Consider the following 25,865-nt stretch of genomic DNA (forward strand, 5'->3'; position numbering starts at 1 on the left):
ATAATTTCACAACCGATTTGTTCCACAGCTAAGACTTTTTAAGACAGTTTCTGACGCTCTCCACCAAACTAACCAGGTACACAAGGAAGTATTTAAAAATAAACCAACTAAATAAAAAAGCCGGCAACGCACTTGCCAGCCTTCGGGTAATGCCCAGCGGCGGTGGCGGTATCACTTAACATCAAATGCTTGGTAATGATTATAAAGCATGTTTCATCAACATCAATTTTTATTCTTCGTATAACTTAACCAGATGTGTCCCGTAGTTTCCCCAGCGTTTATGTGAGACTATACATAACGCGGGCTATTTCATCATAATTATGTTCCGGAGATATTTTAATGATGACATCTAACATGTTCATTATAATGAAATGGCAATTCAAAATTAAATACTTGTGCCGATTAACTAAATTTCTATAATTATTATTGTCATAATTAAAATTGCAAATAATGTAATATTTTATAAGCTATTATATAGATTATAAGTTTAACTTTTTGAAATAAATTTAGATTGAATATAACAAAGAAATAGCTGAGTAACGCAGTTCAATAATTCGGTTTGTGGGTTAAAACATACTCTTAGGCATGATATTATTAAAATAGTCTAATAGAGGGTCAAAGTTCAACGTTTTCTGCAGATTCATTACTAGGCTACATGTGTCGTTAATGTGTACAGACACGTCGTGCCTGAGTACTGACAGGTTGCACTGAAATTTCACATACATACATATTGTATACAACGTACTTATAATTTTTTAACAATTTTGTTAGGATAATAAGACGACGTCTAAAAAGACGATATATTTAAACAAACAATGCTATTTATCATAAATAGCATTTAGTTTTTATTTTAGATTTGAGTTTAGTAATTGTATAATTTTGTTAATTGATACATATATTTTGTTGTTTGTATATAAATAAAATAAATTACTTAATTGAATTAAAATAAGTAATATTAACATACATATATATAATAATATCTACCATATGTACTGTTATATTAATTACAGTAGTAGTAGTAGTAGTAGTTATATATATTTGCATGTCATGAAAATATAATATATAACCTAATAATATCTACAATATTAGATAAATATTTTTTGATTCCACAATAAACTTACCTACCAAAATTTTAATTCATATTTACTTTACGTACGTTACATTTTTTGGTCCTACTGAGTAGAAAAATATTATAATTGAATAACAGAAAAACGTATAAAATATGTTCTTGTTTTGTTTATAATAGAATTATTCTTTGTTACAGATTTACATTACCAACCACGACCTCCGGCCCCCGAAGGTTTGTAGCTTATAGTGACTTTATTTGGATTTCGTTTTGTCTAAAGCGTGAAATGATTTTTTTCTACGTGCGCAAATTGCACTTGCGCATACGGTAAAGGCAAACATCGTGAGAAAACCGATGTCTCAAACCCTAATATCGATGACATCTGTCAGACAGAGAAGGCTGATCACCTTGCCTTTAGTATAAATATGATCCAGAAACAAGATGGACGGACGAATTTCAGGCCAAGACCTATTTATTTTTAGGTCATAGCGCCACTGTTGTAATTTTTGCTATTGTAAGTAAAATCGATTCTGTTAAAAACCTTGCCTAGCTCAATTATTAAAAACACATGGTGTCCTCCACATTATGTAATTATCTGCCTTAATGACAGATTACGATTTTCTTATAAAAAATAGCAGCATTCCTAAACTTGAAACTTGAAAAAGTGTTTGAGAAATTCTTTATGTAAAGGTACAGATGAGTAGAAAAGCTTATCTGCGGCTCACACAAGCACGTACGTTGCGGGTGACATGCCAACTACGTAGAGTGCCAGCAAAATTGCTTTGTTCATACTCAGTGGGAGCGCTTTTGCTCGCATTACTCAGTAAATACTCCGGTATGATTTCCTCGTAATTAATTAATAAAGTTATTAGCATCTACACTGTAGAAGCTATGTATTTTAAGTTGTTTTATAAATAAGTAGAACAATGAAAAGCATTATTACGCAAAAGCAATTATGCAAAAGTAATTAAAATAAATCAGGATTTAGGAATTTAATAAATCTCTTAATTTTTAAACACGTCTTAAAATATTTTTTTTAATTAATACAATGTTAGTTAATCTTACAAAAATATTCTTAGAGAATACAAAATCAAACAGATAATAAATTTTCTACTGTCTTTGGGAACCTGCAACCTAATTTACTAATTTTCTTCTATTCAAATCCGCCATCACTTTTATCTCCCCTCCTGTTCCATTTATATTGGGACCAAACAGCGATTCGCTTCCTAACACTGTGTTTGTTTCTTACAAAATTGTTATTTCCGGCTGCTTTCTTTCCTTTAAGCGGATTCATCTGAAGCTTTCATAAAAGTCGAGGAAATGAGTTCGCGGTTGAATCTTGATGCTTGAAGTAATCTCACTTTCAAAAATTTATTCAGTCTTTGACGGTTTATGTTAATACTGTACGTTAGTGTTGTATCTTGGTCGAAAGGGTACGATGTCGTAGAATGGTTTAATTCCAGCAGTTCCTCAAAGTTCTTTGGATTGTATCGTTAATCAGTAAGATAAAAAAAAATATTTCGCTATTTTTTTTAAACTTAAGCAAATATTTAGTTGCTGAGAGACGACTACGTGATCTCCAAATTATTTGTCATACTATATTACACACTGCTTTGAATGTATTTAGTAAAAGAGTTATATTTTTATGAAAAAAAAAAATATAAATCAAATAAGGAACAGTAATATAGAATAAGAAATACAATAAATTGAAGACTCAAGCATAAAAAATGTAAAAGCGAAAGATAAAAAGATTTCCCACGGAAAACACGCCTTAGAATTTTAAATAGATGATAGAGATCGACAATTTCCAAAGCCAGTGAATACAATGCGGTGGCAAAACGGATATTCGTACCTTACTTTAGCGTGTCTTAATAATTTAGTCACGGCTCCAACGACGCCTCGGTAGAAAATTGGAAATAGACTAGGTAATTGAGTTAAGGATTCGCTAAGAAATCACGTCTTTTCAAAGTTCAATTACTTATATTATAAAGAAAATTTATAAGATTTTAAACAATTACGTTTCCACATTTAAAAAAAATCATTCATTTTTAGAAAAAATATTTATTTTGTGTATTTGAAAGAGTTCTCAGAAACCTTATGATTTGAACAAGTGCTAAATGATTTTCCATAGCCTTAAATTAATTATGCAATTTCGAAAAGGAATTAATGTTTTCCGTTTTCATTGCATTGCATACGCGTCAGTTCTCGATAACTAATTTATTATCGTAATTCTTTAAAACGTTCCACGTGATATTATATCAATAGTGTCGTTGCTGAGCAGCAAAATAAAGATAATGGTATCTATGATTTATCAAGATATGGATTATCGAGATAGACTTATGGGTTCTAAACATGCGCTTTATAATTTATAAAAAATTATATTTGCCAATTATACATGTACTTAGCCTGTAAAAATCTTAAGATTTAGTGATATAGTCAATACTTTTCCCCCGTAGAGGCCTGTGAGAAAACGTTTTGTCGTTGGGGAGCAGAATGTGTGTCGTTAGGCGATGGCCGTGCACACTGCGCTTGCCCTACAAGCTGCCCATCAGCAGCAACGCCGGTTTGTTCGACCGCGGGCCGGACATACAGAAACCATTGTTTCCTAAGAAAGGAGGCTTGTGAACGAAGATTAAACTTACGGGTCAAGCATGAGGGTGAATGTGGTAAGTTATTGTTTTGATCGCTATGTTTGAACTAAAACAATTTGATATAAAAAAATAATATACTAGAAAGTAATTTCCAATCTCATAGTCTCATAGTTTATATATTGACGTTAGTTTTATGTCATGAAATTACGACACACAATAAATAATTCTTTAAATAAGCTTCGAGACTTATACCAATAATAGTACAGGTGTTATAAAGTAGTATTTTCATGTATAGAAACTGGGGAACCCTGTAGTACAATGACATGTCCACCTGGTACCCGTTGCGTAGCGACCTTTGGCCAGGCAGAATGTCGGTGTCCTCGGAATTGCCAAAAGCGGAAGGTGGTATGCGGATCTGACGGTAGAGAATATCCCTCAGAGTGCCACGTCCATAAGCACGCTTGCGACAACCAGCTCAATATCACAGTGAAATATCATGGAAAATGCGGTACGGATACTTTAAAGAGCTATTATTACTTTTATTTATTTCATTCAACAAAATAAGCTACCATTATAGATAATTCCATTGCTGCTACTATTTTCACTAATATTACATACAAAACATGGAAAAAATAAACACATCACTAAACGGACTATTAAAGATGTCAGTTTTTTATCCTATATGCCACAGATATCATGGAAATTAACCTTGGGTAAATATTCATTAGTCCTTAACTCCTTATACATCATATTACGGTATAAATCAAATATAAATATATATATATATATATATATATATATATATAGATATATTTATAGAACGGGACAAACGGGCAGAAGGCATAGACACTCTCAATACCAGAAGGCTCGCAATGTCTAAGAGTTAAGAAAAAAAGTTGGGTTTTAAGATTTGATTATAACTGTAATTAAATACAACATCAAACTAAAATATAAATAAAAGAGAAATGTCCAACATTTATTTCTTTTATTCCAGTTTTTATAAAGTCAAAGCAAAGGAAAAATCTTGACAGAAATTCTTTGAAGTCTCGCAAGAAAAACAGATTCTTAATTCAAACTTTCTTTAATATAACAATGAAGCATATATAACCTTGTTATAGAATTGTCCCAGACCGTTCCATATAAACTAATTCTGTACCGAATGCCCGCACAATCAGTCTTTTAAGAGATTTACTGTTTACCTTAGCTCGCTTTTATACCTATATTAAATGGTTTGTCTTGGACTTTGAGATGTGAAATTATGTCGCACTTGGATGCTTTTATTCTTTCGAAATCAAATTGAGTTCAATCTTAAAGTAAAGGACGTATTTTAATGTCTCTGACCTCATTTTATTTCTTTTGTTATAACAACGAAATATATGCTATTCAAATATTTGTGTTCTCCTATAACAAAAAATAACTTCAATTTCTTCGAGAGTTTATTCAGGGCGTTTAAAGTGTGGAACAATTGTTGTCTCAAGAAAAATCTAATGTTGTCTAGCTAGATTTCTTTCAATTGATATAAATAGTCCTATAAGTTAAAGAAAACACTTTTTAAACGGATTGAAGCTATGAATTATTATTATAAAATTATAATTATATACATATATTTAAATTTTTAAAATTAAATTTAAATTCAAGATCGGTCATCGATCGATGTTTTAAGGCGCAGAACTCGCCTTTTGCCCTGCATCCTTAGCTCATTTGCAGCTCTAGGTAGTGGGCATGCGTGAGCGTGGCTGCAGCAGGTCCCAGGGTGGACGACTAGGACGTGAATGGCTCGGACTGGTCGGGGTTCTGTTTGCACTAGTGTTCCACTACGTAACACAGCAGATGGTTTTTTTGGGCTTATTCTAGGCAATGCTGACCTCATTCCATCTGCGATTCCCACCATCCCCAACATCCCACCCCTAGTCTTACATAAACGTTGTGAAAATAATTTAAAAGTTTTCCGGTGAATAATAACAATTTATACAATGTGTGGAAGTCGAGACAGTTGTTCGTTAAGTCAACAGAAGTTTATCCAGTGGGTACACGTGTTCGACAATTTTAGAATAATAACAAATGTTTGCAGAGGAATTATTTTACATATAATAAGAATATACATAATTATAATAAAGTTATAGTTCGTAGCTGAATTAATTTTGGTTTTTCGTTTAAGGTACTTTATATTGGAGACTAGAATTAATATAAGTATACGTAGTAAATAAATGATAGCAGTAACTCTAGTATAGCAACGTTTTAGGCATTAAGTTTTAATTATTTAGTTTTCTATAGCCCAAATTCTATATTCAAAAAGCCACTTATAACGTAGTATAAAATTGTCTACTAAAAATAACGGATGTGAAAAGAATAAGTCGTTTGAATTTTTAGGTTAAAGTATTTTAGATATCTAAATTGAATGAATTTCCTTTTCTGAATGAATAAATGAATTTTTGTGAATTTTCCTATAAAGATCTCATACAATATTTTTATAATAAATTCATTTTATTATTCCGTAGATCCTTGTTCGGAGCATGAATGCACTGGCGGCAGTGTGTGTCAACTGAATGAAGTGCGCGCCCCAGTTTGTCGTTGTGGCCCTGCGTGTGATCTGATCGTTCAACCTGGTTCAGCTGTATGTGGATCCGATTACAAAGACTATATAAGCGAGTGCAGTCTACATCAAGAGTCCTGTCGAACGAGGCAAGAATTGTCCATAGCTTACAGAGGAGAGTGTGCATCAGGTAACGGTTAAACGTTATATTTATATTAATTTATTGTATATACTAGGTCCATTGAAGATTAGAACACTCAACTTTAAGTATCCCCTAAGCACTTAAACTCTTCAAACTTATAGATGGTAAAATTTTGTTTCATATTATTGACTAAAATTTTACGTATTCAACAATAGTAAAGTCAGCTATTTAGCTAGATCCATTAATAGTATTCGTAATAATTCCAATCTATCTACGTCAAACAAAACATTTCGAATTGAAGTTGCAAACATAATTATTCTAAAGAGAAATTTGAAACAAAATATTTTGGTTTAACAAATATTCACCTCGATGTCTGCCTCTAATCTATAATTAAATCTGTCTCCGTAAACACAAATATCCCCCTTATTGAGGTACCGTTTGTAAGATATTTGTTCTAAAGAAAGTAATTGGAGCATCCAAGCGTGCCCTGTCCAAAGGAATTGTGACAGCAACGATATAATTCAATTTTCTAGAGTTATTAACTCAATATTTGTAAGGCTGTTATGTTTTATCAGTTGTTTTAACCAGATATCATTGCTTGGTCTTTGTGAGATTAAAAAATCTCTTTGCTTGTATAATGTCATTGACTTTTATCTAATGATTTAGTAGCTAGTAGATTTGGAGGTTTCATATTTAACTAGGCTGATCATGAAATCTCGGGTACAAATGATAAAATATATCCTTCATGTCTCAATAGACATAAGCCGCCGTGGCCATGTCGGCATGGAAAGCATTTATTTATTTACACTTCTTACCATTATATACAAAATTTAAAAAAAAACTAAAGAAGCAGGTTACATAAGTTATTAGGCAACGGGCGGCCTTATCGCTAACAAGCGATTTCTTCCAGGCAACCCTAATATGGAACAATAAAAAGAAATACGGAGGGTAAAGTACATAAAGTGCATAATTAATTAACAAAAGAACTCAAAATAACATGTAACTATAACTGAAATTAAATAAAGTAAAATCTAAAGAAAAATTTAATAAAAACAAAAAAAATATGTATAAACAAAAATGTCAAAAGCTAATCCAAAGGTTAATTGAGTTAATATATATAAGTAGTAGCTAATTACGAGGCAGAAGAAAAATGATCAAAAAGAAGATTTTTAAATAAATTTAAAGATTGAGCTCTTCTGATATTAATTGGCAGGGAATTACATATCAGATACATTGCACAGTAAAGGAGGAGTGAAAGAAATCAGTTTTATGAGCAGGAGTTTTAGAGCAAGAATTAGATTGTCCAAGGAACGCAAGTCAAAACTACCGCCAGAGCGGAACATAAAATTTTGCTTTTAGGATTAAAAACATCATTATACAGAAGTTGTAAAATGTGCATCTTACGTCGCAATCGAATGGGTAGCCAATTAAGTTTTCTTCGGAACTCCGAAATATGGTCAAACTTACGAAGTCCAAATATCAAAACTATTTAGAGCAAACAGTATTATTATAGAGCAAATATTACATATTGCATTATATTCCTTTAGAATAAAAAATATAATCTGCTTCAATACACTAAAAAGTATTAAATAACAATAGTTTTATTTGTGTCGATACAATGGCTTTGTGGCCAAGAAAATTAAAGAAAGTTTAAACTACTTCTATTCATATAAGATGGATTTTTAGATCCCTTTAGCTTCTATTTCTTTAGAGGTCGATATCAAATCTTAATTCGATTAGATATTAATTGTTTCCACATCAAACCAATTTACGGTTGCTTAAGTCGGTTTCAAATCTTACAATCTACAACAAATTCCGCAGTGATAAATTACAAAACAAAAAATATTAACAGTTTTAAAAATATAGCTTTAATGGGATTCTATTACATGTTTTAGATTATTAATAAAATGTAGTCAATACCAAGATAATCTATGTTTTATATTGATTTGTCGTAGCGCAACATCCGTGCGAATCTGTCAAGTGCAGTATGCGGGAGTTATGCACTTTAGATGCACGTGGAGTCGCTGTATGTGGCTGCGGTCCAGAATGTGAAAAGGTGATGAGGCCAGTCTGTGGGAGTGACAGTCGTACCTATGACAATCCTTGCCAGCTGCACCGAGCTGCGTGTTTAGAGAACCGGGAGATTCGAGTTGCTTATATGGGTGCTTGTGGTAAGGACCTGCAACAAAAAATCAATTCTTCCATATATATTAAAATAATTTAAAAATTTTAATACGCAGAATATACAATGAAATATTTTTTTACCAAAATAACCCCTTCCTACAAGTATCTCTCTTTGTAATGAATGAGTGACAATATTCATATTTCTTGAATAGGAGAAGAAAACCCATGTGCCAAAGCAAGTTGCCCCTGGGGCGGAGCTTGCATAGCACACGGTGGCACTGCGCGTTGTTCTTGTCCTGTTTGTGACTCCAGTCTAGCGCCCGTGTGTGCATCAGACTTCAATACATATGGAAGCGAGTGCAAAATGCGTATGCACGCCTGTCAAGAGGGTATCGGCGAACATCAACTCAAAGTCCTGTATAATGGTACTTGCTGTAAGTATATGTCATTATTATCCAAGTTACTTATAACGAAAATTTTCTCGCCAGATATAATAATAGTTTAGTTTATCATTAAATATTTGTATTATTAAAAAAACATAATTATACTACTACCATCTACTATTTACGCGATAGCGATTTCTACAGATAAATCTACGAATAGTCATAGAGACTCAGATTATATCTGGGCCAAAAGAAAACCATCAAAGCATAACCATTAGGTATAATAAGATTTTAAATGGTAATTTTGCAGTTAAATTTAATAAAAGTTTTAAAAGAAAATATTTATTATATCAAATATATTTTATACTTTAGAAAATTTGAACCGGTGCCAACTAAATGAGACACTGCACTCAACTAAGATAATATTTTAGAAACTAAGCAGTTTTATGTCGAATTGCAGCGAAATATTTTTTGCAGCGAGTTTAAACTTTTTCAACGTAAAATTTAATGAGCAGTGAATCCTTGCGATTCAAGCAGTATATAAAGTGAAAAGATCCTAATTAATATAATTAATAAGTCGAGAATTTGAAAGTCAGGAACAGTAACGTATAAAAAGTTTTATAAAGAACACAGATGTGTTAGTACCTATTTATTAATAATTGTTAATAATAGAATAGTACATATGCACCTAATAATACAGTTTAATTTGAATGAAGGAGGTAAAATACTCAACCAACTGTTATTTTTATTTTAACCTTCTATAAAATAATATTTTTGTCAAAGAGTATCATTTGACTACTTAATAAAACACTCGTGGAGGATTTTATTGGGTCCTCTATCAGAGGAATCTTTTCAGAAGCATCATTCAAACAATTTTCACTAAGCTTTTTGTTATTCGCTAATAGAAAAAGCGGTACCTGAGAATATTTTCATCAGTCATTCAGATTTAAGCCCCGCTTTCCGCAGCGAATGTAAAAGTAAAGATGAAATCAATTATAAAATTCCCTCGGAAGAAAAATCGCTATCAATTTCCCGTGATGAAAGTCTTCGTCTTTTATAAAGTTGTCAATAAAATACGCACAGGATTCCTTTGGCATAAAAATGTTTTTAAAAAGAGCGAGCTTGTTTTAATATCCAGACGATATTATAATAAAACAACAGTATTTATACTACTTTTTAACGTTCACTAATTAGTCTTTAGGTCTATCAAATTGGACAGGTTAATGTAGACTGTAATGCTATTCTAGTACGATATCAACTTGTCCCTTAATTTGAATGGCTAATTCACATCACATAGAAGGGCGTTGATTAGTAGCATCAAATCCATCAGCCACTGCGTTCGTTGAAATGTCAATTAGTGATTAAAATGGCTCCAGTGAATAATGAAAAGAGGCACGGATTAATGGGCGGAGACAAAGGATTAATTTTACACAATTTTATTGGTTATTAAATCAATATTGAACGCCGCTATCCTTCAGTAATAGCTTTCATATTTTAATGAAATCTCGTTCAGAGGGTTTAGCTTGCTACTTTGAGAATCGCTTTCTAAGACTTTTACTTTAGTTTTAAGAATATTCTGCTTCGTTTGGAACGACGTTGATGGACAGATTTATGGCTAAGATATTTTGAACAAAGTCTGTTGAGACTTCATTCAATTTCAAAGATAGTGGTGTCTTTGTTGGACTGATTTTATTGCCTTGATATTTAAAATTCGGCTGATGTTGCATATTTCTAGTTCGACGCTGTGACGAAGTGTACCTAACACTTGAAAAAATAAGTTATATGAATGGTTTCTATATTAATATAAATAAATTGTTGTTTAATAGAGCAATATCGATGTGTATTTCAAATAACACTGGTACAAGTAACGTGTTTTTTTAGTAACATGTGGAGATATCGTATGCCTTGGCGGCGGTGATTGTGAGGTGGACGCCCTAACTGGCCGCCCTGTTTGTCGCTGTATCCACAATTGCACTGATACTCAGGTATGAATAATTAAGAAATATTTTCCCTTTACTTTTTCCATTTCAACTCCCATCCAGGACCATGCACGAAGTGCCGTTTTGTCTATATATGCGCAACTAACACTCGCTTGTACGGTGAAAGAATACATTGCAAGAAATCCGGCGTGTCTCAAAATCCAAAAACTAATGACATGCAGAGAGCTTACCAATTTGTCTATGAAATAAAAATGAGCAAAAAAACGGAAGCAATCCGAGACCAAGATAATTTGTATGGTTGTAAGACCACTGTATTATTATTATTTCAACTAAATAGATGGGACATCTGTACTATATTACAGACTGTAAGAATCATATTTTATTACCGACCGGTAGATAAAAACCTAACAATTAGATTATTCTTGCAACTGCAATTGTTATTACCCAATTTTATAAAATACATTTATATTCAGTGTAAATGTTTCCTATTATAAAATTTATATACGAATAAAATATAGGCGAGTTTTATTGCGAAATTGCGTGATGCTATTTACTAATAGATAACCAATACAATAATATTATTAAATATATATCTAACCTGAATGATATACATTAAATTTAGCTCAGTGAGCTTATGTGTGTTTAAATCCACGTTTTAATTTTATCAAAAGCTGTGTCAATGTGAACATTCCAGACCGTGATGGTGATGGCTGTATTATTCAATTAAGCCAATTATATTTTATATTCTAAATATTAATTTGCTTCTTATACGCTGTCGTTATTTATGAGATATGTTGATACCGTATGGAAATATTTTTGTATGTGTCATATATTCCTGGCGGGTTCATAGCACGGTCATGATTGAGTTTTAGAAGTCCACACTATTATTATAAGTATATAATTACAATATATAATAATAGCATGTTTTAAAGACATAATTATGGTCTCATTTTTATCACAGTTCTTTTTTTCTTACCAAATTCCGGTTTTTTGACAGGATGTAGTCTGTGGAAATGATGGGCAAACATACAAATCTCAGTGTGAATTAGACTCAACTGCATGTCGAGAGCAGAGTGACCTCCGGCTGGCTTATAATGGCGACTGTGGTAAGTACTTACCTGAATTAACAAATCATCTTATTTTTACGTAAACATAAGTATAAACTACTTTAAAATTCGCTGCCATATCGAGACAAGGGCTCCCTTGTTATTCAAGTCAAAGCAAGACTGTATTTGATTTTTGATTTCCGTACTATCAATTCATCCATATCGTTATATACTACTACTACTAGTTACTTCCGTAGATTTCAATTTAAATGTATCTCGAAATTACGAATTTATAGTAACTTAATTATAAATTTCTTTACGTCGATAGTAAAAAACTCCAAGATTTTGCTGTACTTGTTCATCCATAGGGCACAACATTTTCTGCATATGTTTCACGCAACTATAACTAACTAACGCTCCTTCCTTCATTGATATTTTTCTTCCGGAATTTATAAAGTGCGTGCGTTAATCTACGATACGATGACGAGTAATGAGTAACTCTTGTTACATTTTCATGAAATTTAGATTTGTAATTAGCTATTCAATATTATGTCCGCCGTTGCCTATATACATTGGTATGACATGCAAATTGCGGCTAAGCTACAATCACAGCTGCGGTTTTACGTATCGCAGGCGGTCTAAGTAATATTTTATTTCTTAATAATATTTGCGAATATGCGATGAACTCAAAATGTACTAACTAAACGTAAATGTACTAATAACGGTAGCGGTTTGTACGGTTTCCGGTAATAGATAGTGTGATTCCTAAGGAAGAATTAGTTGTATTTATTATAATTGTATTTAATTTGACTGAACGATAACGATCATTGCGGGAGATGTGAAAAATGTAACCGCAACGAATTCCACGATAATAACAGTCGAGTTCTACTTTAAAGAAAGGTTTTAAAAAGCAAAAAACAAATTCGTTGTCTGCAGTTTGTATGCTTGTATCTTATAACTACGCATCCACGTTTTCACGCATATGAGCCCGTGTGGTACATTATAATAAATATGAAAGAATAAAGAAACACTTGTTTTAAAATTATCAAGTAAAAAGTAATTAAAACATTTTAAAAAGTTTACATAAAAAAACACGGCATTCATATATAGTTTATATGAACCTTTTCCTTCGAGCCCAAGATTTTAAGATTTTAGATCTATAAAAAGAATGATACCTGTAAAATACCTGTAACACAGGGGAACAGTCTTAGGTTGAATAACATATTCAAGTTTAGCCCTCTAGTAGCCCTCATTCCTAAGCTCCAAATTCACATAAATACATATTTCAATTAGTTTCTTCAGAATGCATAGTTGTCCCCAGAGATAAGCTATTTCAGTCAATCAATTTACACTAGGCAATATTGTACGGCTGGTTACACCTTAACTGAATAGATTTACCCGTAAATCCTAATTATTAGTATTGAACCAGTGTTATTGAATGGCTTAAATTATGCCGCTAGACATTACATCATAGTCCTTTACTAATATCAAAGCTGGAGAATATCTTAAGAAACGAAAAGGGAAGACTAAATAATAAATCAATATAGCATTAATTTAAAGCGTTATTATTAAGCGTAAGTTCAATTGTTTTTTTATTAATTACCCATTTATTTTATATATAAACGACTGCAATTTCTTGTTGCTACTTGTAACTGCTTTTAATTTAGTGAAATATTTTAGATAAATTAAATAAATACATTTGAAAATTATTATTATAACAACCAATGATTATAATCAAATTATCAAATCCAACACTTTTATAGTTTTTTTTTTCATATCTGAAATTTACATTCGATTACAAACCGACACTGCGATGTTTCATTTGTCAATTGTCATGTGATTTTATGTGTAACAATGTTCTGTGCCCAATACTAGACTATTGTAATCTGTTCATTCTAGTATGTACTTTTGAACTATTATATTTTTTAGTCCGTAGTTTTTTGTTTTTAGTTTTTTTTTATTATGTATAGACTTAGATAGAGTCACATTTACCTTTTACCGAGCTCTTTCATCATCGTACGTGTATGAAAAAATTGTGAGCAATAATTACTCATTCATCAACCGATAAAAAGCACTGCTATTGTGAACAACGAACAAGACCATAATTTTATAGTAAATAAATGTATTTCATAATAGTTATGTAATAACAAAACGTGAAACATTCCTAGGTAAATAATTTCGTATACTCAAATTATAAAGCTTTGGGATAATTATATTAAACGTGAACAATGCCTGCCTCGTCCTTTTTAAATGCGGTTACTAATTGGATGAAAATTGCATGATTACTGTAAATGTAACGGCATCCTTAATTTCTCACATTTATAAGAATTATGTTAATGACAAATGTATTAACAAGTATACTACCTATTATTAAAATACTAATATATAATATATTGTTTTTTTTGAATAGACAAACCATAAATTTTAAACAACAGTGTTTATTTAACAAGTAGTACTTTACATTATTCAATAAAATATCCTAAATGGTGTATTATAATGTATATGTCATAAGACCTGTACAACTTAGGTTAGATATATATTATGTAGACAATATGCGCAATTTATTAAAAATAGAAATTTGACGAATAAATCACATTGAGAAAATATTACAAGTACTATTATTCTACCTACCTAATTGATATTTAAAAAACAGTAATAGTAGTATGTTACTATGTCTGATTTAAGAGAGAAAAGAAGATTTTATGGTTAAAAATACCACTTTATATTCACAGCTTCTAAAAGCTGTTGGCCTAGTGGCTTCATCGTGCGATTCTCATCCCTGAGGTCGTAGGTTCTATCCCCGGCTTTGCATAAATGGATTTTCTTTCCATATGCGCTTTTAACATTATCTCGAACGGTGAAGGAAAACATCGTGAGAAAACCGGCTTGCCTGAGACCCAAAAAAGTCGACGGCGTGTATCAGGCACAGAAGGTTGATCACCGAGTGGCCTATTAGACTAACAAGTGATCATGAAAGAGATACAGAAATCTGAGACCCAGACCTAAAAAGGTTGTAGCGCCATTGATTTTTTTAAATACTTCTAGTAATAGACAAATGGGATAATAAGGAACACAGAAAGCTAGTTTTATTATTATTCAAATTAGAGAGAACTGCGGCAGAATATTACTCAGCTGATATTATTAAGACCAAACTTCAGGGTAATGGACTTTACTTTTGGGCATTAAGAGATTGTCCAAAATTTTAATTAGTGTTCGTCAACATATGAGTAATAATGAAACAGGGACACAAAGGATGTTATGAAACTGTGAAGTGGCATGAAAACTTTAATATTAACGTATTATGTGCCATCGGGATAAAGTTTTGGGGATTATGAACGTGGGTCTAACAGCTAATATAACACTTAGAAGTAACTGTATATTTTGGTCAATATTTAGACATATTATAATACATATATTTAGCCAAACGTATTTTACGGATTGAACTCATTTAATACGTGAAATTAATTTTGTAACAATAAATGTAACTGGATTAAATATATTTTTAATGCATTATATATTACTCATGCATTGCTAAGCTTTGTAAACTACCTTCTAGTGACATTTTGCTATGCACTTAACCAGAGAGTGAATTATTATAAATTTATGCTTTTTTATCCATGAACAATATTTTTTTTATATTTAAAGAAAACACTTTTTACCGGATTAAAGCTGTGTATAAACTTATAAGTAGCATTAAACAATCCACGAAAATAAAGGACACCGTGAGTAATTTCAGCAAAAAGGGAAATAAATACAGATAATATAACTTTCTCTACAGCTGTGATACTTTTGGCAATCAACACCTTTTGTCTGCAGTCACCAAGACCACGCACGCTGTAAAGCACGCGAAACGTCGGAAAAAACAAAAAAAAAATTTGTTCAAAACAAGTTAACACATATTCACAAAATGTACAAATGTACACGCGGTTAGACAGGTTAGTTAATAATGAAATACAAAACTTTTTGTTGACGGTTTCACATGACACGGGTTAGAATTATAATCTCTTCCATTCTATTGCATTTACAAAGACAACATAGCTCCAAAGAATTTTTAAACTCATCTACTATAAAGCAAAATAGGGGATGAACGTTTATACGAAAGCAGATAATGAATTTACAAAGTAAAACGCACTTAAGCGGGAATAAAGTCACCGTCATTTATTCAATATCAATTATTCATATTAATGTCAATTCACGAGATATTACTCATTTTCACAGACAAAACAAAAATAGAAGCATTATGGTTGAAGTGAAATGGTTGAAATTAAAGGTAAATTATTAGAATTACTTATTAAAGACCATTTTCGTAATTATTTTTCAATTAAGGCCGCTCGCGGTACATTTATATTTTATGTGTCAAATGTGGGGATCAAACAATTTATAAAACATACATACGATATTGTAAGGTAATGATAATTTTATAAACATAAAATAAATGACTTATCCCTTTCCGAAATTTATCTGGTTCTGGCTTAGCTATCAAAAAGTTTTTAATTAACAGACATACCTTTCCAAATTTCCTTTCTTTTTTTCCCCAAGCTAAATAATTTTTAATTCTTCCCAACCAGATTTTCGCGAAGCGGTAATCGACCGCGTTCACGAGGATTTCATTTTGTTGGAAAGTAGCAAACAATCGTTATTAAATTTTCACGGTCTCTTCCCCCATTCTTCATTGTGGAAAACAAAAATCTAAACATATCTGTCTAGAGAACGTTATGAAATAATGAGGGAATACTATTGTCTTAACGCGTTTTTAGTTTTCGTACGTATTCTATTTTGTTTCAGCTTTATGTGAGGGAGTGCAGTGCTCTTTTGGGGCTCACTGTATAGCTGGAGAATGCTTATGTCCCACCAATTGTATGGGAGCTCCTCACGAACCAGTATGTAGCAGTTCTATGCAAACATATCCCAATGAATGCGAACTTCAAAAGGCAGCATGTGGAGTACCACCACCGACAAAACTACACGTTATTTTCTATGGGGACTGCAAAGATAGACTTGCTGTTGTACCACCTATAGCTATGAGTAAGTAGCATTATAATGTTATTATAACGCATGAAATATGTATGACGTTTAATCATATAAAATCTTATTACACTATGACTAACCTCTATTATATACTCATCATTATACTTAAAGTTTTGAACGATCGCAAAACAAAATATTTACTATCGAACCGCCATCAACTTCGGTTGTTGGCTGTAATTCCAATAAAGGGACCTATCCGGATCAATTAACTAACTTTCCGCTTTATCGCTTGACTAACACGCAAATATTTGCATGGCGCGAGTAGCAACGACCGCGATGACTACAACCGAGGCTGAGCAAGAGTTTACGGATTCTTTGGGTGCAACGGATTGGGAGTCGACAAGTGCCTCTGCTTGCCGCGATATCCGTTGCGATTTTGACGCCAGCTGTGAAATCGGTGTAGACGGCTATCCCCGTTGCTCTTGCCTCTTCGAATGTCCAATGGAAGATGAATATTTTCCGGTCTGTGCATCCGACTTTCGACTTTATCCAAGTTTGTGCGCGATGCGGAAAGAGGGATGCCAGAAGCAATTAGAGCTTAGATTACGACCGCTGGATTTATGTAAAGGTTTGTTTTGTTTATATAATTTATTCTATTTTCTTAAAACAATTTTAAGACCGCAGCCCAGCTCAGATATTTGGCTTATTCTTTTCAGTTTTAGGTACTAACTGCCTGCTCGTAAGTGTTTAGTTTCTTGTGGGGATCACAACCGTATATTTAAATTTATTTATCTTAATCAAAATGTAATTGTTATTTATTTATTTCCTAATAAAAATAATAATTTCAGGAAAAGCAAATTCTACTACATTACTATTAGCTACTGGCTTATCCATTTACAAATTTAATTTGCTAACTTGCTAGCTTCTACTTACAGATTATCATATAGTGGTAGACATCATTTACCAAAACACTAAGCAGTATCTCATTTATAGGCATGGAAGTCAGGCCTTGTGGGAATAGCAAAGCAATGATCGATTTATCTACGGGTCTGGAAATAGACTGCGGGAACGGGCCCCATCGACAGGATTGTCCTCTTGGGAGCTACTGCCACATCACACTCACAGCGGCCAGGTGTTGTCCGAAAAGTAAGCTAATCTAATTTTCATACCAAAAACTAATTATATAAAGAGAAATATGAATTCTGTATTTTTAAAAACAATGTTAATGCTACATTTAGTCGAAAATATATTAGGAATTACAAAATTTATAATACATTTTGAATGCAAAACAGAAAGCTTTGGGCTTTTTTGGCGAATTTCGGGGGATAAACTGAATACGTGATGATTTCAGTTAAAAAATGTGTAAAATTATTTTCAAATGCAGATGATCGTACGTTCCGCTTATATTTACATATTCATAAATAACTTTGGCAAGCGCTCCATTATGTGGAACTTTACAGGATACTAAAGTATAAGACCGAGCAAATTGGATAAAATCACGCACGCTGAAGCGGCTTTGAGTCACTTATTCTGGTGTTATAAATGCACTTTGTGTTGCGCTTAAACCTGAATTTATATGCAGATGACATGAAGCAAGAGGAAGATAAGAAGGTGCTGCATTGTTCAGACAGTGTGTTTGGTTGTTGCGGGGATGGTGTGACGTCAGCCTCGGGCCCTAATGAGGAGGGTTGCCCGATTACAAGTTCAAGTTGTGGCTGCAATCGCCTGGGGTCGGTATCTGATCATTGTGATGATAGCGGTCAGTGCGGGTGTCGGCCTGGCGTTGGCGGACTCAAGTGCGACAGATGCGAGCCTGGCTACTGGGGTCTGCCACGTATAGGCTCAGGACACACTGGATGTATTCGTAAGTTACAATTATAGCCATCGTATACCTTAATTACTACATTTTTTAAAAGTACATTTAAACTAAATTTCGGAAAATGTAATATTAAGCAAAAATAATATCTATTATATTATCATGAAATTCATGACATTTCCTCATTTTCTGTTTTTTTTTGGTATAACGTTTATAGTTATAGCATTATTTTTGATTTGGTCGTGGTGGAATTAATATAAAATAGAAAACCAGTGAACTAGAAACCTCATAATGTTTTCCTTTACCGTACGAGCGAGAGTTGAGATGCGCACATATACAGCAAGTTCATTGGTTCACATTCGGGTATCGAACCCACGACCTCAGGGATGAGAGTCTACACTGCTCGTAATCATGTTATAAGATATTTTATTAAAAATGATCAAAGCGTATCACATTGTACTATATTAGTTACGTACTCTGTAGGCGCGTTTCATTATTTAGCCTTAAGAAAAACACTTTTTGAACGGATTAAAGCTATGTATTATTATTAAAACTTATAATTATTTACATAATTCTAAATTAAAAAAAAAATTCCGATGTTTCACGTACTTTTCAGCGTGCGTGGTCATGGTGACTGAAGACAAAAGGTGTTAAATGTCAAAAGTATCACAGGGATCATCATCATCTGCAGGGAAAGTTGTTTTATCTGTATTTAATAAATAAAACCGTTCAAAAAGTGTTTTTCTTAATGTGTAAAAGCTATTTTAACAAAAGACAATACTATTTAGCCTTATCTTTAACCTCTGCACACCTGCATTTTGTATTATAGCGTGCGGGTGTTCAGCATTTGGCTCTGTGAGAGAAGATTGCGAACAAATGACTGGTCGTTGTGTCTGCCGGCCCGGAGTTCAAGGACAGAAGTGTACTGTCTGTGCCGATCATAGGAGACGACTAGGGCCTAATGGTTGTTCCGATCGTAAGTATTAAAGATAAAATCTATAAAGTACTGTTACATTGTATAATACTGTTTCAAATGTCTAGAGTAAATGCCTACGAGCTTTATAACGATTCAGTGAATACTGTTTTTAAATATCATTTTATTGTAGAATGTTTAAAAACTGTTCATAATAGTATATAAAGGAGTGCAATAAGTAATAGTAATAATAATTTACAGGAAGAGTATGGTACAAAAAGGTGGTATAATTGTTATTTCGCATTATACATATATCGCATACAATGGCGCGCAAATTTGTCTTTAAAGGAATTTTACATTATTAGTCATATTAACATTGGTCAATTCTTATATTATTTTTATCGTAAATATCAAATCAAATGTTATTAAATTTATATCAACTACAGTGTTTCACGCAAATAATCATTTATTGAGTAATACATTTTTTCCATAAGTAAGTCGATTTTTAAAGACTCTAGTCGGAAGATCTTTTAATTCTTTTGGTAAATTATTGTAAACCTTAATAGTCATACAAAACGTGTTTTTCCTAAACAGTTACATACAGGTAAATTTAGTTATTAATTTTTATTTAGTTAGATGAATAAAACAGTGATACGTAACCTGATATCACATATATAGTATTGTAACTTTAGCTACAAGAATATATGTGTATCTCAAGCTTTGCCTGTATCTTATAGAGTTTTAGAAACGAAAATAATAACTCAAAACGTAAATAACGTTACTTTTGAAAGTGGATAGTTTCTTCTTAAACCTTCATATCTCTAAGTTAAAATGATTAAAGTTTTAACAAAGATTAAAAGCAACAATAGTAGGCTTTGTAGCATTAAAAGCTAGAAGCAAGTTTGTGCGAACAATCCCGACAGTTTACGTTATAAAGGAAATGTTTTCTTAAGAGTTGCGTATCTTGGCAGAATTTCCGAAGTATTCTAGACGTTTAATCGCCAGCTCGTTATGTACTTGTGTGTAAATAACATGATACAATTTCACGCTGCTTTCAATTAAGACCCACACTCTACGCGTGTACTTCCGAAATTTACCGAACATTTTAACGAATTTCATTACGTTGTTGTTGTTGTACAGTTGCATAATAATTGTTTTAGATATTTGACGATTAATAGCAAATTAAATCAAATCATATTCGCGTTTACGTCTTCTAATGAAGTAATCAATTTTTCTGAATCTAATTGGACTTCTTAATTTACCATGTAAATTATTTCAGCCGTAAAAGATAATTTAGATTCTGTGGCCTCCAAAGGACTTGTTCCATTTATAAAAAACATATTAAAGGAATATTATGCTACTTTAAATACACTGTTTGATAAGCAGAGTAGTTACAAATTTTGTGAAATACGTATAACTATACGACGTTTGGAAATTTAACGAGTAGGCCTAAAACACGGCTTTTCACTCCAGGGAATGTTGTGTGTGCTTCTGTCAGTTTTAAGTTAACGTTAAAACGGGCACAATAATGTTTTTAGTAGTGCAATAAAATATAATTAACTAGAATTGGACCTACATGGGGATATTTTCCCAACTAAAACAATTTCGATTTTTAATTAGGATGTCTGCTCATGGTCATTCTAATAAAATATTTTATTTACTTATGTAACTCTCACATGTTTCTCAAAGCGGAAACTTTACACCTTCACTTGGTACGATTCCGTTATACCTCTCTCTCACCCTTACTGCTTACATACGCTAGTCAGTTATGGGTACTTTTGGCTAGTTCTTTTTCCTAGAACCTCCTGATAGATTTTCGGAGAACTTGCAAGCAGGGCAAGCTAAATATCTACATTCGCCTTCTATATACCTTCTGCTGTGTTCGGAAATTACTGATAGTTTATAATGAATGGTTCTTCTCTCATCTCTCCGCTTTATACCAAACAATATTTATACGTATGGAAATCCATCGAAAATAAACCATATTATTTAAAAATATATAATTTAAAAATTAAAACAATATACACAAGTTTAACTTTTTTTTTATTGTGTAGCCAAACATAGCAAGAAAGTCATATAAGATTTGTTTCAGCTGAAAACTTGGCAATCGCAGAATCGTGCAGGGAGCTTTCTTGCTACTTTGGCGCTGTCTGCACAGAGCGGACTGGTGGAGCCCTATGTGAGTGTGCCGCTGCACCGTGCCCCGACAGCGATCTCAATATGCTGGTAAGTGCTCATGATATAAAATTATACCCAACAAGTAGTAGCGGTAATAAATATTCTTAGGAGTGGTACTTGCAGTTCGATGAAATTTCATGTCTTTTAATATATTATCTGAATATAAATATAATTAAGGTATTAATAATTATTTAAGCATTAGGTGGTAATATACATAAAATTAGGTAGAGATAAACTAATAATAATAATAGCCCGTAATTCAGAGATTTAAACACTTCAATCTTCTTCGAGAGTATCTGTGTGCTCTTCCTTAGCAAAGCTCTCATCAAAATCTCGCCATTCATCTCTGCTTTGTGCCACTCTCTGCCATGTATCCCCTGCTGTTTCTTTAATTTGGACTATCTACCTTCTGAGTTGTCGTCCTCTTTTTCGTTTGCTGAACCTTGAGCATCAGTTTGGAGCATACTCCAATTTTCTGTTTGTCTTACCACGTGCCCCTCCCATTTCCATTGTAACGTAATATGTTACGTTAGTTATTATCCTTAAGGTTGTATTAATTATTCTGTCTCTAGACATAAACTAGACTAGTAAAAATATAAAGCTACAACAGTTTTACATTACAAAAAATTTAAAAGATATGATAAACATACTAATCTAAGTATTCAAACAAATAGGTTATTTATTCATCATAAGGATGGTCTTCTATTTTGAAGGTGAAATGTAACTAAAGAAATACGATATTTTATTTGAAAACCTTCAATTAAGTACAAATTCATGTGTATTCAGAATCCGAGATTGTAATACAATAGGAACGTTGTATAAAAGGAATTTGAAACGCAGAAAATAAAATTAGTAATTTTGATTAGTACTCAATTTTGCAATCAACCTTTTAGTATTTTTTTATCCTTCAGTTTAATGTCTCAGCTATTAACTGAAAAGCCATAACTCTGAATTTCTTTAAGAGTTAAATATCTTTCCCGTTAAGTAGAACGTTAATGGCGCAATTAAAGCGGAAAGGTTTTTAAACAATACGGGGGAATGAGCTGGAATTTTTTACTAACAATTTTATAAAATATTTTGTGTAACAATTATTTAATATTTTCTATTGGCAATCGAAACATAAATTGGGCATCTGTCAGAACATTTGGAATTGTCCAATAAAGGCAACGTAATATCCAGCTAACATTAAACTGTGTAATACGTTGCATTCGATTTGTTTGACTGCGATATCGCTTTTGATTTATGATTTCATAACAATAAAATGTATTGATACCATGAAGTACCGACAAGTGGTACAAAACACAACCTTTTTTAGTGTGAAAGTCTGGTTCGTAGTTTATGAGAAAGATCATTAAATTTCCATGTTTCGTCAGACAGTTCGCTATAGTAGTTTACTTGGAATTAATGCGACACTTAAGGATTCGTCTAGGAGATAGTTTCAACTCAGTTCATATTTTGTATTGATGAAATTTTTAAGGTTTGTGGAAGCGATGGAAAGACGTATGAATCGGAATGCCATCTCAAACTACAGGCTTGTAGAACTCAAGAGGATATTGTTATACAGGCATTTGGGCCTTGTAAATTATCAGAAATACCGGCCACTGCGGGGCCTCCGAGACCTTCCTCGCCCATTCAATTCACCCAACAGGACGATGGTGCAGCCTCTAAATCTACACGACACTTACTAAATCCCGACAAATACTACAATAAGTATGAATGGACGCTAAAAGAAACGCCAAGTGATTTCGAAAGCTTTCTTTCTGGGCAAAAAACAAAAGGTAAGAAAATAACAGATATTGGAGGTTCAATCTCTGAGAATAAATGAGTTTCATTGTCACCTAGGGAACCATTTAAACACGATGGTTTATGGTTCAAAAATATTAATGCTACCCGGAGTTGTGCTCATTAACTAATGTCACGTACTCTTACGTTTACCATTTTAAAACCTTGCGAATAATGTTCAACAGCCACTTAAAGCACGAAATTATGGCATTTTCTATAAATTTAAGTAGCAATAACTATAATTTTAGAAGTAAACGCTGACATTTAGATGTTATAAAATTCCGACGTATCGGGAACAAGATTTAGGTCGCAGGTGGGACCCGTTCAATTTTTTAGGTCACATGAATTTAGGTTTTTTATTCCTTTTCAATATCTACTGCCAGTGATTGATGCTAATGTTAAATTAATTGCATTTTGGAAAAAATGTAACGATAGTTAAGCTTAGTGGTTTTAGAAATTTCTGTCAATAAATCTTTGTTAGGAGCGAAATTATCAGCTTTTTAGTATTGAACATGACTTTACAGGAATTTTTTATCGGTTCTTAAAAATGCCGGCCGATCAAAACGCAAAGGATATGGTGTTATACTTAACATAATTACTACTTCTAAATACGAAATTATTATCTGATATATTGAACAAAGACTAAAATACTTTAATTAATTTATATATTTGGACTATATGAGTCTAAATTTCAGAACAGAAATGATTCTTTAAACTATGATAATTAATATATCATAATGAAACCCTTTTAACCCACTCATCCATGTTTTCTACGTCACTGAATGTTTAATGTTATTTCCACATTACCCCTTTAAATAATGAGAATTGAGTATTCGAAAGTGAAATTCAGTCGGAAAGTTCCTGTGAATATAGTAACTACTCAATTCATCTTAATCACGAATGTTGAGATTAGAGCTTGCCATGTTGTGTGAGTTGTTTGCCCTTGTCATTCTACAACGTCCCTCGTCCTAACTTCGTTAACAATTTATCTTACTTATTTATTATTAATAATGCTAGTTGCCGTCAGCCTGTTTCATTACAAGAGATAAATACAAGTATTTTCCTTAACTTTCGAAATTAAACGAAAAATCAGGCATTGTTCAAAGTTCAATACAAGTTAATGGGAAAACTTTTTGTTGAATATTAATTTCTGGAAAATTTTTCATTTTCATCAATAATAGCAACGCCAATTCTGATTCGTAAAATTACGACATAGGCTTCGAAAATTGGAGATCATTTCTGGTTAGGCTTCTGCAAAGTTTTCTACAATGCTCCATCCTGATATGATCACGACGCGGCATAAGCTACGACCATATTAGCTAAACGTAACTTAAAATAATACTAATATTTTGTAAACGATACATTTTGTATTAGCCCATAAGATAATTACCATAATTAATATTAAAAGGCTGTAAGTAAGTGTGCTGTGAGATATGTTAGAAAAAATATATATTTGGAATTTCCATTGAAAGGTTCACAAACAGCAACAACAGCAACCGTTGGGGCTGTCGGAGCATTGCTTGGCGATCTTTGTACTGAGGATTCTGATTGTAACGCATTGCCGGGTGCCCAGTGCGCGAGAGGCGGGTGCGTTTGCCGCCCTGGATATATACCAACTCCACATAGGAAAGCATGTGTTGGTAAGTGAATGTATAAACAGAGCATTGTCGTTCTCCAAAAGACATTTATTTCATCCTTTCATATATTTCACAGCACAGCAATTCCATAGTTCTGATGTTTCGATCAGATAAAAGCAATAATGAATGTGTATTTACATTGATGAATATAAAATGTAAATAAATTTCATTTCAATTTCGAGTCGATATAGATTCAAATTTTGTGATACTAACTTGTTTATATTGTTTTTTTAAATCATAAAGTTCAAAAAAATATTTGATTAGCCTGTTTAATTCAATGTTAGTAGTATTTTTTTTATTATTAGTGGCATACATCCTTTTACAGAGCAATTGTCTCCAGAAACAACGGAGGAATATAGTGCCTGTTTGTCCGAGCCGTGTTACAATCTTGGCACATGTATTGACTTGCCCGGAACAACATACACTTGTGTGTGTTCTGACCATTACACAGGAATCAATTGCGAAACACTGCTTAAAGATGATTCCCTATTCGCCTATATAGAGACCCCATCCTTCGACGGTTCGTCTTATATAAGACTAAAACCATTGAAGGCTTACCATAAGCTGAATATTGATATCGAGTTCAAGGCATTTTCTGAAAATGGAGTAATATTGTACAATCAGCAAAAATACGACGGTACGGGCGATTTTGTTTCGCTCGCTCTTGTGAACGGATATTTAGAGTTCAGGTACTGTATTGATTTACTTTATAACCTACTTTAAGTAATGTATTCTTGACGCGTGCA

General features: G+C 32.6%; 1 protein-coding gene across 2 annotated transcripts in view; it reads left to right on the forward strand.

The window, feature by feature from the left end:
- Positions 1–25,865, forward strand: part of LOC123716046 (agrin-like) — a 110,283-nt gene that overhangs the window by 75,762 nt on the left and 8,656 nt on the right. For both annotated transcript variants that reach the window (XM_045671541.1, XM_045671542.1), the window contains exons 2-18: positions 1,265–1,300; positions 3,523–3,732; positions 3,953–4,165; positions 6,156–6,380; positions 8,288–8,503; positions 8,669–8,890; positions 10,721–10,824; positions 11,777–11,885; positions 16,611–16,850; positions 17,119–17,421; positions 17,787–17,939; positions 18,376–18,657; positions 19,439–19,585; positions 21,615–21,748; positions 23,178–23,478; positions 24,955–25,122; positions 25,445–25,808. In XM_045671541.1, the coding sequence (XP_045527497.1) occupies positions 1,265–1,300; positions 3,523–3,732; positions 3,953–4,165; positions 6,156–6,380; positions 8,288–8,503; positions 8,669–8,890; positions 10,721–10,824; positions 11,777–11,885; positions 16,611–16,850; positions 17,119–17,421; positions 17,787–17,939; positions 18,376–18,657; positions 19,439–19,585; positions 21,615–21,748; positions 23,178–23,478; positions 24,955–25,122; positions 25,445–25,808 (3,427 nt within the window). The remainder of the gene's footprint in view (positions 1–1,264; positions 1,301–3,522; positions 3,733–3,952; positions 4,166–6,155; positions 6,381–8,287; positions 8,504–8,668; positions 8,891–10,720; positions 10,825–11,776; positions 11,886–16,610; positions 16,851–17,118; positions 17,422–17,786; positions 17,940–18,375; positions 18,658–19,438; positions 19,586–21,614; positions 21,749–23,177; positions 23,479–24,954; positions 25,123–25,444; positions 25,809–25,865) is intronic.

The sequence above is a fragment of the Pieris brassicae genome, chromosome 11 (assembly GCF_905147105.1).
Source record: "Pieris brassicae chromosome 11, ilPieBrab1.1, whole genome shotgun sequence".
Classification (NCBI taxonomy): Eukaryota; Metazoa; Arthropoda; class Insecta; order Lepidoptera; family Pieridae; genus Pieris; species Pieris brassicae.